Source organism: Elephas maximus, chromosome 7 (genome assembly GCF_024166365.1).
Source record: "Elephas maximus indicus isolate mEleMax1 chromosome 7, mEleMax1 primary haplotype, whole genome shotgun sequence".
NCBI lineage: Eukaryota > Metazoa > Chordata > Mammalia > Proboscidea > Elephantidae > Elephas > Elephas maximus.
Window position 1 is genome coordinate 26,479,858 of NC_064825.1, and position 13,290 is coordinate 26,493,147.

Genomic DNA, 13,290 nt, shown 5'->3' on the forward strand with positions numbered 1-13,290 from the left:
GATATATAGGATATGCATACTTTGGTTAGCTGTAGGAGGTGTGGATGAGGAAAAAGGGATTGACTGTGACTGATATGTGTTAAGTCTTAGGGAATAGTGGTGCTAGTAATCCAACCAACTGGTTCTTGTCCAGTTGATTCTGACATGCAACCCCTTGTGTGTCACTGTAGAACTGTGTTCCATAGGATTTTCAATGGCTGATTTTTTGGGAAATAGGTTGCCAGGCCTTTCTTCCTACTCTGTTTTAGTCTGCAAGCTCCATGGAAACCTGTTCAGCATCATAGCAACATGCAGGCCTCCACTGGTAGATGGGCGGTATCTGGGCATGAAGTGCATTGACTGGAAAACCAACCTGAGTCTCCCAAGTAGAAGGCAAGAACTCTACCATCGAACCACCAGCCGCCTCTCTTATTTAAATCCATTAATTGAATGAGGGAATGGCTCATGTTTTAAGCTATATTTCTGTTTCACTGAGGGCAGAGAAACTTAGACAAGCAAAGAAAGTCTATTTTCTGCCAGAGAACCCTATCTGTGAATTTTCTTTTTTTTTTAAAACTCTTAAGGGATGGAATGTTTCTTCCCTTAGAATGGATTTGAACATAAGTTTCTTCCCTCTACTTTGCCCTGTCCTTCCCTCTGTTTCGTCTTGTTTTCCTTAATCTTAATAACCCCCTTCCCCCATGCCGGGACTTTCAGATGAATATTATTTTTATTCAGCCCCAGCCAGGGAATCGAAGCCGGGGAGTAAGAGACTGTATAGGCGTGACACCCCATAATAAGTCCTGCTACGAATCCCAGAGGCCTCCAGGACAGGAGCCATCTTGGAAAGCTGCTGCCTGCACACAGTAGTTAACATATTTCCGCCTGCGCCTGAGAATAAACGTGAATCTTTTCCTGCCCAAGAACTTTTAAAAACCCAGGCTCATCTTTTGTTCTTTGCTCTAGGCCCTCCTCGTCTCTGCTTGCAAGCATCTTCAATAAAGCTTTGCTCGTGTGGAAAACTACGTGCCTTACCTGCTCATTCTTGACCAGTGAGAGGAAAGAACCTTATTCCAGTAACAATATATTCTCATGGGAAAGAGTTTCAGTTCTCCTAGAATCCAGATTTCTGGGTTCATGGAGTTGGGGTGACCCACTCAGGCCATCTGCCCCAGGGTGCCCTTTTGAGCCTTGATCCTTTAAGGAACTGTTTTTCTCAAGTCACCTTCAAGTCAAACAATAGCCTCGTGAGCAGCTTAGTGGGGATTGGTTTGCGTTATAGGCATTGGGCTCTTTTAGAGAATTATCTATGCGCAGCCAGTTTCGAGGAGGGTCTGACTGGAAAATTCATGGCATGTCCTTACAACTGACCTATCCTGGAACCCTGCATGTATTCTGAAGTTATTTCTGAGGAATTAACGTGACAGTGACATATGGAAGCTGCTTTCACTGTCCCCTCTTCGGAGCACCTTCCCGTAGCTTAGAGTTGGTGCTGGCCATTTCAAATCGTATTTACTCACAGTAAATATATTCAGTTGCACTAATTTTTGGTGTTTCTCTGTGCATTTAGGTTTTTGACACCCACAGTTAGATCAGGCTCTGTGCTTTTGGCAAGAATGCCATAGAGTGAGTTGTGCCCTTAGTGTTCCCTGGAGTCACAAGCCAGTTTCTAAAAACAGTTTTGCTTTATGTATTTTAGTTTTGTTTCTTCATGGCTTTGCTTATGATCATTTTCTTCCCTTACTAAAATCCTGTTCGTTCTTGAAGGCCTAGCTTAAATGCTGCATTTCTGATTAAAGTTTTTCCCACTACTCTAATGTACAGTGATCAGTATGCCTGTGTTCTAGGTACACCATATAAATAAGAACTTCAGTTTTTTTAGGTAAATTGTGTACTTTTTGGAAGTGAGTGTGTGCTGGACATTGGACATTTTTTTTTTCTCCCCTGTATAATTCCGCTCCTTTCCTGATGCTTTTTCTAGAATGCTCTTCCTCAAAGTCTTGTTTATCCTTTATAGTGCAACCAGTGCGCCATGTCAGTGCAGCCTTCCCAGACTCTCCCTCTTCAGAGACACCTTTCCGGCCTCTAGAATTAACTGTAATGTCATCTTTCCTCCTGGTTTGTTCACATATCCATTCTGGTGCATGGCAGAATCTGACTTGTGTTTAGATGCTTAGCAGTTTGTCTCTTCCATTAGATTTGGAACATATTTAGGATAGGGATCACATTTTATTCATCATTGTATCCTCAGGATCTGTACAGTATGAAGTATTGCTCATGATGGGTATTTAAAGAGAGCGAGGTATCATCTGTTTTGTTTATTGCTATTTCCTTAGCTATTAGAGCCTATTGGCACTCTGTAAATAATTGTCAAATGAATTGAATATCTTATCTAGGCTCTATTAAAGTGCTAAGTTTATGTTTGATTTAAATAATAAAAAAGAAATATGATCACCTTGGGCACCATGAATCAGGGACTTGGTGTAGTAATTTGAAGATGGCTTTTTTGAAGGTAGAGTTCCTGGGTGGTGCAGATGGTTAATGTGCTTGGCTGCTAACCAAAAGGTCGGAGGTTCAAGTCTACCCAAAGGCACCTTGGAAGAAAGTCCTGGTGATCCACTTCTGAAAAATCAACCGTTGAAAACCCTGTGGAGCACAGTTCTCTTAACACACATGGGGTCACCGTGAGTCAGAATCAACTCAGCGGCAACTGGTTTGGTTTTGTTTTTTGAAGGTGGCTCAGGAGCCCAACTTAGAATCTGCTTAATTACTAGATTGGAAGGCCCTTTGAATTTAAAAAAATGGAAAAATTTAAGTACCCATAAATAATTAATGTCTTGTGATTTTTTTTTCTATCTAAATTTAAAAAGTTTACCTCTGAAACATACTAATTTTAGCACCGTTTTCTGTTGATTAGGTGGATTTTATTTTGTTAGGTGGTGATCTTTTTCATGAAAATAAGCCGTCAAGGAAAACGTTACATACCTGCCTGGAGTTATTAAGAAAATATTGTATGGGTGATCGTCCTGTACAGTTTGAAATTATCAGTGACCAGTCAGTCAACTTTGGTTTTAGTAAGTAAGTATGTTTATATGCTTTAGTGAATATTTATTTTTTAACATTATTATATTTGAATTTCATAATTAATCATGGGACTAAGTATCTCAACTGTTTTTTGCCATTTTGGTATCTTTTGTTCACATCCTTGGCTAATTTTAAAAATCTGGTTTGTATTTTTTTTCTTGTCTTTTTCTATCTAATATGTAGAAATTATTTGTTTTCTAGGTCCTAAGGATTTGTAAGGGGCCCCAGTGGCACAGTGGTTAAAGCACTTGGCTGCCAATCAAAAGGTTGGCGATTCGAATCCACCACCTGCTCCGCAGGGGAAAGGTGTGGCAGTCTGCTTCCATAAAGATTATAGCCTTGGAAACCCTATGGGGCAGTTCTCCTCTGTCTATAGGGTTGCTGTGCGTCAGAATTGAATTGATAGCAGCGGGGTTAAAGATTTGTCAGGCTTATTTTTTTTTTTTTTTTTACCAAACAATGGATTGGCTTTTGGGTTTTTTTGTGGGGCCTTTTGTTGACAAAAATGTGTAGTTTTGACATAGTCAAATGTATCGTTCTTTTTCTTTAAAATTTTTGCTTTTTGGACTTATTTAAGAAACACATCTAGAATCTAATGTCATATACATTTTTTTTACTAAGCATTATGTAGTATATCACATTGCATTTATTGGAAATTTTTTTGGTTGTCTTCAGTCTGACAGATTCTGAATCTTTCCTTATCTTTCATAACTTTGACACTTTAAAAAAAGGTCATGGTTAGTCGTTTTGTAGAAATTCCCTCTATTTGGATTTTTCTGATTTTTTTCATGATTAGGCTGGGCTTATGGGTTTTAGGGAAAAAATAACAGAGGTGAAGTGCTGTTCTCATAGCATCATAATTAGGGATATATGATATCAACATGACTTATCACTGGTGATGTTAACCTTGATCACTTGGTTAAGGTGGTATCTGCCAGGTGTCTCCACTGTAAGCTTACTATTTTTACCTTCCCTACTCTGTTAGACGTAAGTGACTCAAGAGGAGAAGAATTAAGTTCCACTTCTTAGAGGGAGAGGCATTAAAGAATGTGTAGACATATTAAGAATCACCACCAAAAAAAAAAAAAAAAGCCAAATCATCGAGTCGATTCTGACTCATAGTGACCCTATGAGACAGAATATAACTGCCCCACTGATTTTAGCATTTATCAGTGGCCTGCAGCATTTATTACTGTGGTGTTCTAATGGTGATTATCTCTTTTCTACATTTATTAATTGGAGTTCTTCTGTAAGGAAGACTTATGCCTTCTCCCTCATTTGTATATTGGTAGGAACGTATTTAGTTGTTTATATCAGTGGGAACCTTTTTTCTTTTCTGTCTCTCATTTTTTTGGCATTATAAGATGCTCCTAATTAATTTTGTATTTTCCCTTCCCTAGCTTTAGGCACAACCATTTCTTCAAGGAAATCTTGGTTCCTATTAAACCCGTTGCTGTCGAGTCGATTCCGACTCATAAGGACCCTATAGGACAGAGTAGAACTGCCCCATATGGTTTCCAAGGAGTGCCTGGTGGATTTGAACTGCTGACCTTTTTGGTTAGCAGCTGTAGCTCTTAACCACTACACCACCAGGGTTTCCATTATTGGAGAATGGTAATTAGAAGTCAAATCTGAATGCTAGGTGTGCACATTGCTGCTGGGTTGTCACTGCGTCTAGACTCTGTCAGCAGACAGAGCTAGGAAATACACCTCTGTATGAAAACCCATGAAGGCAGACATACCCATATTTATTTCTTATCTATCATTCTGTATTTTTTAAAACTAAGTTTTTACTGGGAGATAATTTTTTTGAGATTTTGCATGTAAGAGTATGTCTTTATTTTTACCATCCCTCTCGATTGATAGTTTGGCTAAGTATAGAATTGAGTCTAAATGATTTTCATAATTTTTAACGTATGTACTGGTTTGTAAGAATTGTCATTAGTATCTGTACCCTTCTTTTCAAATCTAAAACTTTTGGGACATTTTAATTTAGTCTACCATCTTCCATCTTAGTTTCATCCTGTTTTTAAACTGCCCCCCTTCCAATAAACATGTTTACTTAATAAAATTGATTTATTTTTGCTTCCTCTTGCTTCTTGCATTTCATCCCTTTTATCTAGTATTAACTTCCCTCTTTTCTGAAGTACATTTTTAATAGTTATTTCATTGAATGTTAGTGAGTGGCAAACTTTTAATTTTTTTTTTTTTTTAAATAAAACATCCTCGTTTTACCTCAGCTCTTGAATGATAACTTAGCTGGCTGTAGAATTCTAAGTCGACAGTAGCTCTGTTGTTGCTTTTGAGAAGGCTGCTGTCAGTTTAGTTGCTGGAAAGAAGTATAACAGTGATTAAGAGTATGAATTCTGGAACAAGACTGTCACTTATTGTATGACAGTAACTCACCTGACTTCCTAGCCTCAGTTTCCTCATTTTTAAAATGAGAAAAGAATAGAGTCTGTCTTACAGAGTTGTTGTAAGAATCAATTGAATTAATACCTGAAAATTGCTTAGAATAGTGACTGGCATAAAGAAAACACTCAGGCACTGATTAACGTTCTCTTACTGTCCTTGGTCTTTCTCTGTCTTATTTAGTGGATTTAGTTCTGTTTATCCTATTTGGACTTCATCTTGCATTTCAATCCGAGAAATTTTTTTTCCAGCAATTCTGGGAAATTCTTATGCGTTATATTTTCTAACAGGATCCCTGGTAGTGCAACAGTTATGCTCTTGGCTGCTAACCACAAGGTTGGAGGTTTGAACCCAACCAGCAGCTCTGTGAGAGAAAGACCTGGCAACCTGCTCCCTTAAAGATTACAGCCTAGAAAGCCCTAAGGGGCAGTTCTACTCTGTTACATGGGGTTGCTGTGTGTTAAAATCGACTTGACAGGGCCCAACAACAGCAGCACATTTTCAGATGTTCCCATTCTTACTTTTTCTGAAGGTCCTTTACATCTCTTTCATATTGCCCATAATTTATCTCTTTTTGACACATTCTGGATAATTTCTTCTTCTGGTTTACTAGTTCATATTAAGAAATAGACAAAAATAGCAAAGTTCTGAAAAAGAAGACTATTGAGGAGTGACCAACCTTATTAGATATTAAAATATTACGGTATAGGAAACCCTGGTGGCATAGTGGTTAAGTGCTGCAGCTGCTAACTGAAGAGTCAGCAGTTCGAATCTGCCAGGCGCTCCTTGGAAACTATGGGGCAGTTCTACTCTGTCTTATAGGGTCGCTATGAGTCGGAATCGACTCGATAGCACTGGGTTTGGTTTGATTTGGTATTATGGTATAATAATAAAAAATGTGGTATGATTTGTGAATTGATAGGCACAGAAGTAGAACAGAAACTTCAGAAATAGCCTCAAACACAAATGAGAATTTAGTATTTGATGAAGGTGACGTCTGGCGAAAAATATGGATTATTCAATGAAAGTACTAGAAGAAATTGTTAGATCTTAAAAAATATAATCTAGATGTGGAAGAGGTTTTTTTAAGTATGACACAAAACCCCCAAGCCGTAAAGAAAAGATTGATACATTGTGTACATAAAGATAAATTTTTGCATGGCGAAAACCAAGTGAAGCAAAGGCAAAAGTCATAGTTCAACCAGGAAAAATATTTGTAATTCTTTGCAAATAGTGGCCTAATGTTCCCAATAATAAAGAGTTGAAATTTCAAGTCAATAAAAAAAATAATTAATGAGTTAATAGAAAGTGGATAAAGAATAGGGGCATTGTTCACAAAAGGAAGTAAAATTGCTCATAAAATATTAAAAATAAACTCTCAAGATATATATTATTTATTCTGAATATACATACAGTAAGTAAAATATATGAATGGGGGAAGAGAGGTATTACTCTGGACACTTCTTAGATGATATTTTATTCAGTCCTTTAATCCTCACAATAATTCCATGAGGATTCTGGTTTACCTAATTTATAAGGTAATCTGGAACTCAGGTACATTGTACAGTTTAATCGAGTTGCACAGGTAGTGAGTGGGAGTGCTGGAATTTTTAACCTAGGTCTTTTGAATTGCAAAATATATGGCCCCCACCCCGCAAATAACAACCTTACACAAGAATTTTTAAAATTCGGAAGGCCTACTAACTTTCCATTCATCAGCTATACCACTCTTACAGTTTACAAGCGTTTATTGTTGTTATTTTCTTTAAAATGCGATACTTTGAGATACTTTTAAACTTGAATTGTTGTCTCTGATTTTATTTTTTAATTTTTGGTGAAAGTATACACAACAAAACATACATCAGTAATTTCTGCATGTACAATTCAGTGACATTGGTTATATTCTTCAAGTTGTGCCACCCTTCTCGATAACCATTTCCGATTTGTTTCACCACTGTGGCCACAAACTCACTTGCCCCTTAAGCTTCTCCTCTAAGCTTTCAAGTTGCTGTTGCCAATTTGATCTTATATAGATAATTCTTTTAAAGAACATGATGCTCAAGGCAGACATTTTTTTCTAATTAAACTATTTGATTAAAGATGATTTTAGGGAGTTATTTCCATTTAAGGTTTAAAGATTTCCTGAGGGCAATAGTTTCAGAGGGGTCATCCAGCCTAAATGGCACTAGAAAGTCTGGGTTCCATGGGAGTTTAAAGTTCTGTTCTCCATTTTCTACAGAACCTTTGATCAAATCATTCATTAATGGTACTGGACACTGATTTTTTTTTTAAAGCTCCAAACTAGTGGTCATTTGCCAGTTGAGATCATCCTCTTTGCCTATAATTGCATTAATTTTTTTCAGGAGGATATTGGGAAAAGCAGCTTTTGCTCCTTAGAGAAATTTTAATTTTTTTTTTTTTTTTTTTTTAGGTTTCCATGGGTAAACTATCAAGATGACAACCTCAACATTTCGATTCCAGTGTTTAGTATTCATGGCAACCATGATGATCCCACGGGGGTAATTATTATGTTCTTACAGTTGGTTGAAATTTTACTAATGACCAGTTTAGTTTGTGAAAAGCATTCCTCCCCTTCTTCTCAGCAATTTTTAATTAGATTGACTTTTTAAATACCTAGACGTCCTTCATTTAAGCTTTTGTAATGCTTTTTTTATTTAATCTGCAATAAGAATTGGTATATGAGCCATGCTTTTGTTTCCTTAGCACTAAGGTTAACAGTAGGCAGCCAGGAGGAGGAATAAATACCTGAAATAGCATTTGTATTATGGTTTGCAGTTTACCAAGTGCTTTTTTATCTATTATCTCATAAAATCTCACCTGTAGGAAATGATTGTTTCATGGACAATTTTAAATCTAGCTGAGGTTATCTTATTTCCTCTCTGATATGAAAGACTTTTTGTTGTTAGGTGCTGTCGAGTCAATTTCAACTTATAGCAACCCCATATGACAGAATAGAAGTGCCCCGTAGGGTTTCCTATTCTGTAATCTTTTCTGAAGCAGATAGCCAAGTCTTTTTCCTGTGGAGCCACGGGTGGGTTTGAACCACCTTTCGGTTAGCCGCCAAGTGTTTACCTGCTTAGCCATTTTGTCACAAGGGCTACTTGCAAGTAAGACTAAAGGTCCTGAATTCAAAATACCTTTTAGTCTTATATGTTCATTGCTGTTATAAATCACTATTTAGCTAGTGTTTTTTCCCAGGTCTTCAGAGGTGTGCTTAATATTACAAAACACTTTATTTCATGGCCTGTTTTTGTTTTCATGATGTTTTGAGAGTTCCTGGGTGGTGCAAATGGTTAAGCGCTCAGTTACTAACCAGAAGGTTGGCAGTTCAGACCCACCCAGAGGTGTCAAGGAAGAAAGGCCTGATGATCTGCTTTCAGAAGGGCACAGCCGTGAAAGCCCTCTGGAGCACAGTTATACTGCGCAACACATGGGGTCACCATGAGTACACATTGACTTGATGGCAACTGGAATTTTTTTTGACAATATGTTAACTTTTCGTTTAGCATGTGATTCCAGTTGCAGTAGGTGATTTATTATAATATTAGAAAAAAGATAGCAAATCCTTTTACTGTTGTAATTTTATTTTGAGAAGACTCTCCTAATCTATGTTTTTGTAACTAGTATATAGAGTATGCTTTTAATAGTATGATATGCACGGAGCCCTGGTGGTACAGTGGTTAAAGTACTTGACTACTAACCAAGAGATTGGTGGTTCGAACCCACCAGCCTCTCTAAGGGAGAAAGATGTGGCAGTCTACTTCTTATAAATATTCACAGCCTTGGAAAGCCTATCGGGTTGCTATGAGTCGGAGCTGACTTGATGGCAGTGGGTTTTTGGGTAGTATGATACGCAGATTAATTACTTTTAGATACACATTAATATTGTTTTAAAATTTTTTTGCGTAGGCAGATGCACTGTGTGCTCTGGATATATTAAGTTGTGCAGGATTGGTAAATCACTTTGGACGTTCAATGTCTGTGGAGAAGATAGACATTAGTCCCGTTTTGCTACAGAAAGGAAGTACAAAAATTGCTTTATATGGTTTAGGTAAGATGGTCACAATTTTATTATTTATGTGTACATTACCATTTGTGAAATTGGTAAAGTGGTGTGGCCAGTGGACTAGATGGCTGAGGTGGAACACGGAGCACATAACTGGAGATGACGAGTCATGGCACTTAAAGTCGAGGGCATTAAAAGGTCGGTTTAAGTAGATGTTGAACCACTGAGAACACTGACAAAATTTGAAGGTAGGCAGATGAAAAATTTGAGGGGAAGGAGAGGGCAGTTTAGCCAGATGGCTTAAGCTTCAAGGGAGCAGGGTGTTCTGCAGTCAGGAAAGAAAGTAGTAGTGAGTGGATAGCAAGACAAGGAGGACAGCGACCCCCTTCTGCCCCACAGTACAGGGGTAAGAGCTGAACTGGATGAGACAACCTCACGGGCCAGCCAGGTTTCACTGATGGCCTGAAGGTAGAAACAACATTCAGAGAACAGACCGGTGACATTAGGGAATTTGCTGATTATAAGGAGAGAGCTCTACGGTACATGTGGAGGGTTGGAGTGGGGTGTAGAGCCAGGGTCCAGTTTCAGTGGAACTTGCAGACTAAAACAGACTGGGAAGAAAGGCCTAGTGATCTACTTCTGAAAATTATCCAGTGAAAACCTTACAGGGCACAATGGTCCGATCTGGAACCAATCATGGGGATGGTGTAGAGCATGGGTTTGCCATGAGTCAGGGGCCAACTCAATGGCAGTTTACAACAATAGCAAGGAAGAAAGAATGGTGGGATGAGCTTGGGTGAAAATAGGTGACTGAAGAGGTGTGAAATTCTGGTGGTGATGGGCATAATGGGATCTGTTCTAAGTCTGAAAGTGGGAGGAGCAACCATTTACTGGTGCTATGATACCTAACACTGTAATGGTATAAATACTTACTTGTTTAAACAGCTGTGGAATGAAATTTCTGGAGATAATACTGTTTCCAGTTAGAAAAAAAGTGAAGCAAATCTGATTATACTTATTGATGATGGTAACATGTGATAGAAGGTTTTAGTCAGGTGAATTTTTTTAGTACTTAATTAGAACCGATTAACTGCTAAGCAGCTGTCATACAAGAACCTGGAATTTATCCATTTGTAAGTAAATATTCCAGATTTCAAATACATCTCTAATAGTAAAATGAAATACATCGAGAAGCACATCATTTAGAAGCCTAAAATATATTCATTTTTTTTTAATCAAAGTAAGAAAACAGTTTTAAAATAATGTAATATCCATTTCAGGCGCCATTCCAGATGAAAGGCTCTATCGAATGTTTGTCAATAAGAAAGTAACAATGTTGAGACCAAAAGAAGATGAGAACTCTTGGTTTAACTTATTTGTGATTCATCAGAACAGGTAAAAATATTCTCTGAAAATTTTTGAGCCAAGTATTGGAGTTCCCCAAACCTTGGTGGGTTGTTCTCAAGATTACCTATTTTGAGTCAGTGCTAACTCATGTCGACGACGTGTGTATGAGTAGAACTGTGGTCCACAGGGTTTTCGGTGACTGATTTTTTCAGAAGCAGTTCCCCAGGCCTTTTCTTTCGAGGTACCTCTGGGTAAAGCTTCTGGGTGGACTTGAATTTCCAACCTGTTAGCAGCCAAGTGCATTAACTGCAGCACCCTGGGACTTCATAAACGTACATATAGGTGTGTGTGTGTGTATGTGTGTATATTTGCTGTTGTTGTTAATTGCTGTCGAATATATATAAGATTATTGTAAATGCTTGCAGTCCCCCTCTAGAGCAGGGACTTTGGTCACTGCCGTGTCTCCAGTGTCTGGAAGAGGCCTGGCACACAGCAAATATTTGTTGAATCAATGAATTAATATTAGTTCAGATTAAGTAAATGTTAGGTTGAAATATTTAAATATTTTACTTAAATTCCCAACAGTATAAGTCAATGTTAGAGAAAACTTTTTCTTCCTCTCGTCTTCCCTCACCTTGGGTTTTCATACATCTTTGAATAATAACAACTAATCTAGTTATAAAACCAGAGTTTGCAAATTATTATTTATACAATATTTTGTTTATAGTTGAAAACTCATACCTCTTTTATATAAGATTGGTATTTTCACTCCCATTGTTTTTATAATTAATAAAAGAAACAGATGATATTAAAAAATGATGGAGTATTTTTAGAGATTTGTTTTTATGTTACTAAGTTTAGCCTTAATTCTCTTTCATTGTCTGTATAGTCAGACCAGCTCATAGGTTTTTACTATTGGTAGAGCTCCTGACTTTCATAAAGTGGGAGTCACTCCTCTGTAAAGCCGTTCATGGCCTACCTCTAAATGAAGAATTGACCACTTTCTCTTTGGGGCTCCACCAGCTTGTCCTTGGAAACTCTATGGGGGCAGTTCTCCTCTGTCCTATAGGGTCGTTATGAGTCGAAATTGACTCGGTGGCAACAAGTTTGGGTTTTTGGTTTTTTTTAGTATACCAGGGCATTTTTGACTTCTAACATTTACTTTCTCGTCTGTGGTCTTCCAGTTTGTAACCCACCGGAGGGCGGGAATTAGATATTGATGATATTTGTATGCCCAGTCCCTTGCACAGTTCCTGGCACTTAGAAGGAATGTAATAAATCTTTGGCTGATAGATAAGGAAAGATCTGTATAGACATATTTCATATGAAATTTTTCTACATCTTTGGAAATTTGTGTTACCTTTTTTTTTCCCCTCCATCTCTGTATAGGAGTAAACACGGAAACACTAACTTCATTCCAGAACAATTTTTGGATGACTTCATTGATCTTGTTATTTGGGGCCATGAACATGAGTGTAAAATAGCTCCAAACAAAAATGAACAGCAGCTCTTTTATGTATCACAGCCTGGAAGTTCTGTGGTTACTTCTCTTTCCCCAGGAGAAGCTATAAAAAAGTGAGTAATTGTTATATATCCCTAATCAACTTAAAAAAAAATATGTGTTACAGTAGCCTTCTGATCATTCCATAAGTTCAAGTCACTGACGGTGTTCCTATTTATATGATAGATTTGTTTATGAAGGTGGATCGTCCTACATAGTCTGTTTTACCAGATTCTAAGCCATTTTTTATTGCTAATTGGTTTTGCTACTCCTTAGGCAAATTCAAGACTAACACTTTTGTTTATTAAATTTCAAGTTAGTGTTGTAGATAATGATTACAAATTTTACACAGTCCATTTGTAAACTCATTCACCTAAAACCATTTAATTGCAGCTTTTCTCATTATAAATGTAATATTAACGCATAATTCATTAAAAAATTTTTTTGGGGGGAATTATATAATAAAGTAGTTAACAGCAATTAAGCTCAATATTTAGAGTGGGTCTTATCCTTTGAGTCCCTCAGGTTCTGATTGCTATGATGATAAGAGGTTTCAAAAATAGGATGGTAGGATTTAAGTTTGTTGGCTTTGTTTTCATGGCTCCACTATGAATTCATTTTATGTATGTGTGTATACGTGTATACCAAAAACCAGGACCAAACCTGTTGCTCTCAAGTCGATTCCAACTCATAGCAACCCTACAGGACAACGTAGAACTGCCCCGTAGGGTTTCCAAAGAGCACCTGGTGAATTTGAACTGCCGACCATTTGGTTAGCATGCAGGCTCTTAAACACTGTGCCACCGGAGCTCCACGTATATATATACACAGTGCACGTATAAATATGTATATATATATGCATATAAAATGAATTTTATATATACTATTATAGTACTGATAACGTTCTTTTATACTTGTCCGTCTTCCCTTATTAGACTGT

At 37.4% G+C, this 13,290-nt stretch overlaps 1 protein-coding gene across 4 annotated transcripts in view; it reads left to right on the forward strand.

Moving 5' to 3' along the window:
* Positions 1-13,290, forward strand: part of MRE11 (MRE11 homolog, double strand break repair nuclease) — a 78,920-nt gene that overhangs the window by 6,292 nt on the left and 59,338 nt on the right. For 3 of the 4 annotated variants that reach the window (XM_049889511.1, XM_049889510.1, XM_049889509.1), the window contains exons 4-8: positions 2,897-3,057; positions 7,907-7,994; positions 9,406-9,547; positions 10,783-10,897; positions 12,239-12,424. In XM_049889511.1, coding sequence (XP_049745468.1) covers positions 2,897-3,057; positions 7,907-7,994; positions 9,406-9,547; positions 10,783-10,897; positions 12,239-12,424 — 692 coding nt within the window. Of the gene's footprint in view, positions 1-2,896; positions 3,058-7,906; positions 7,995-9,405; positions 9,548-10,782; positions 10,898-12,238; positions 12,425-13,290 lie in introns of those variants that run through there. The other variant, XM_049889512.1, reaches the window with a different exon arrangement.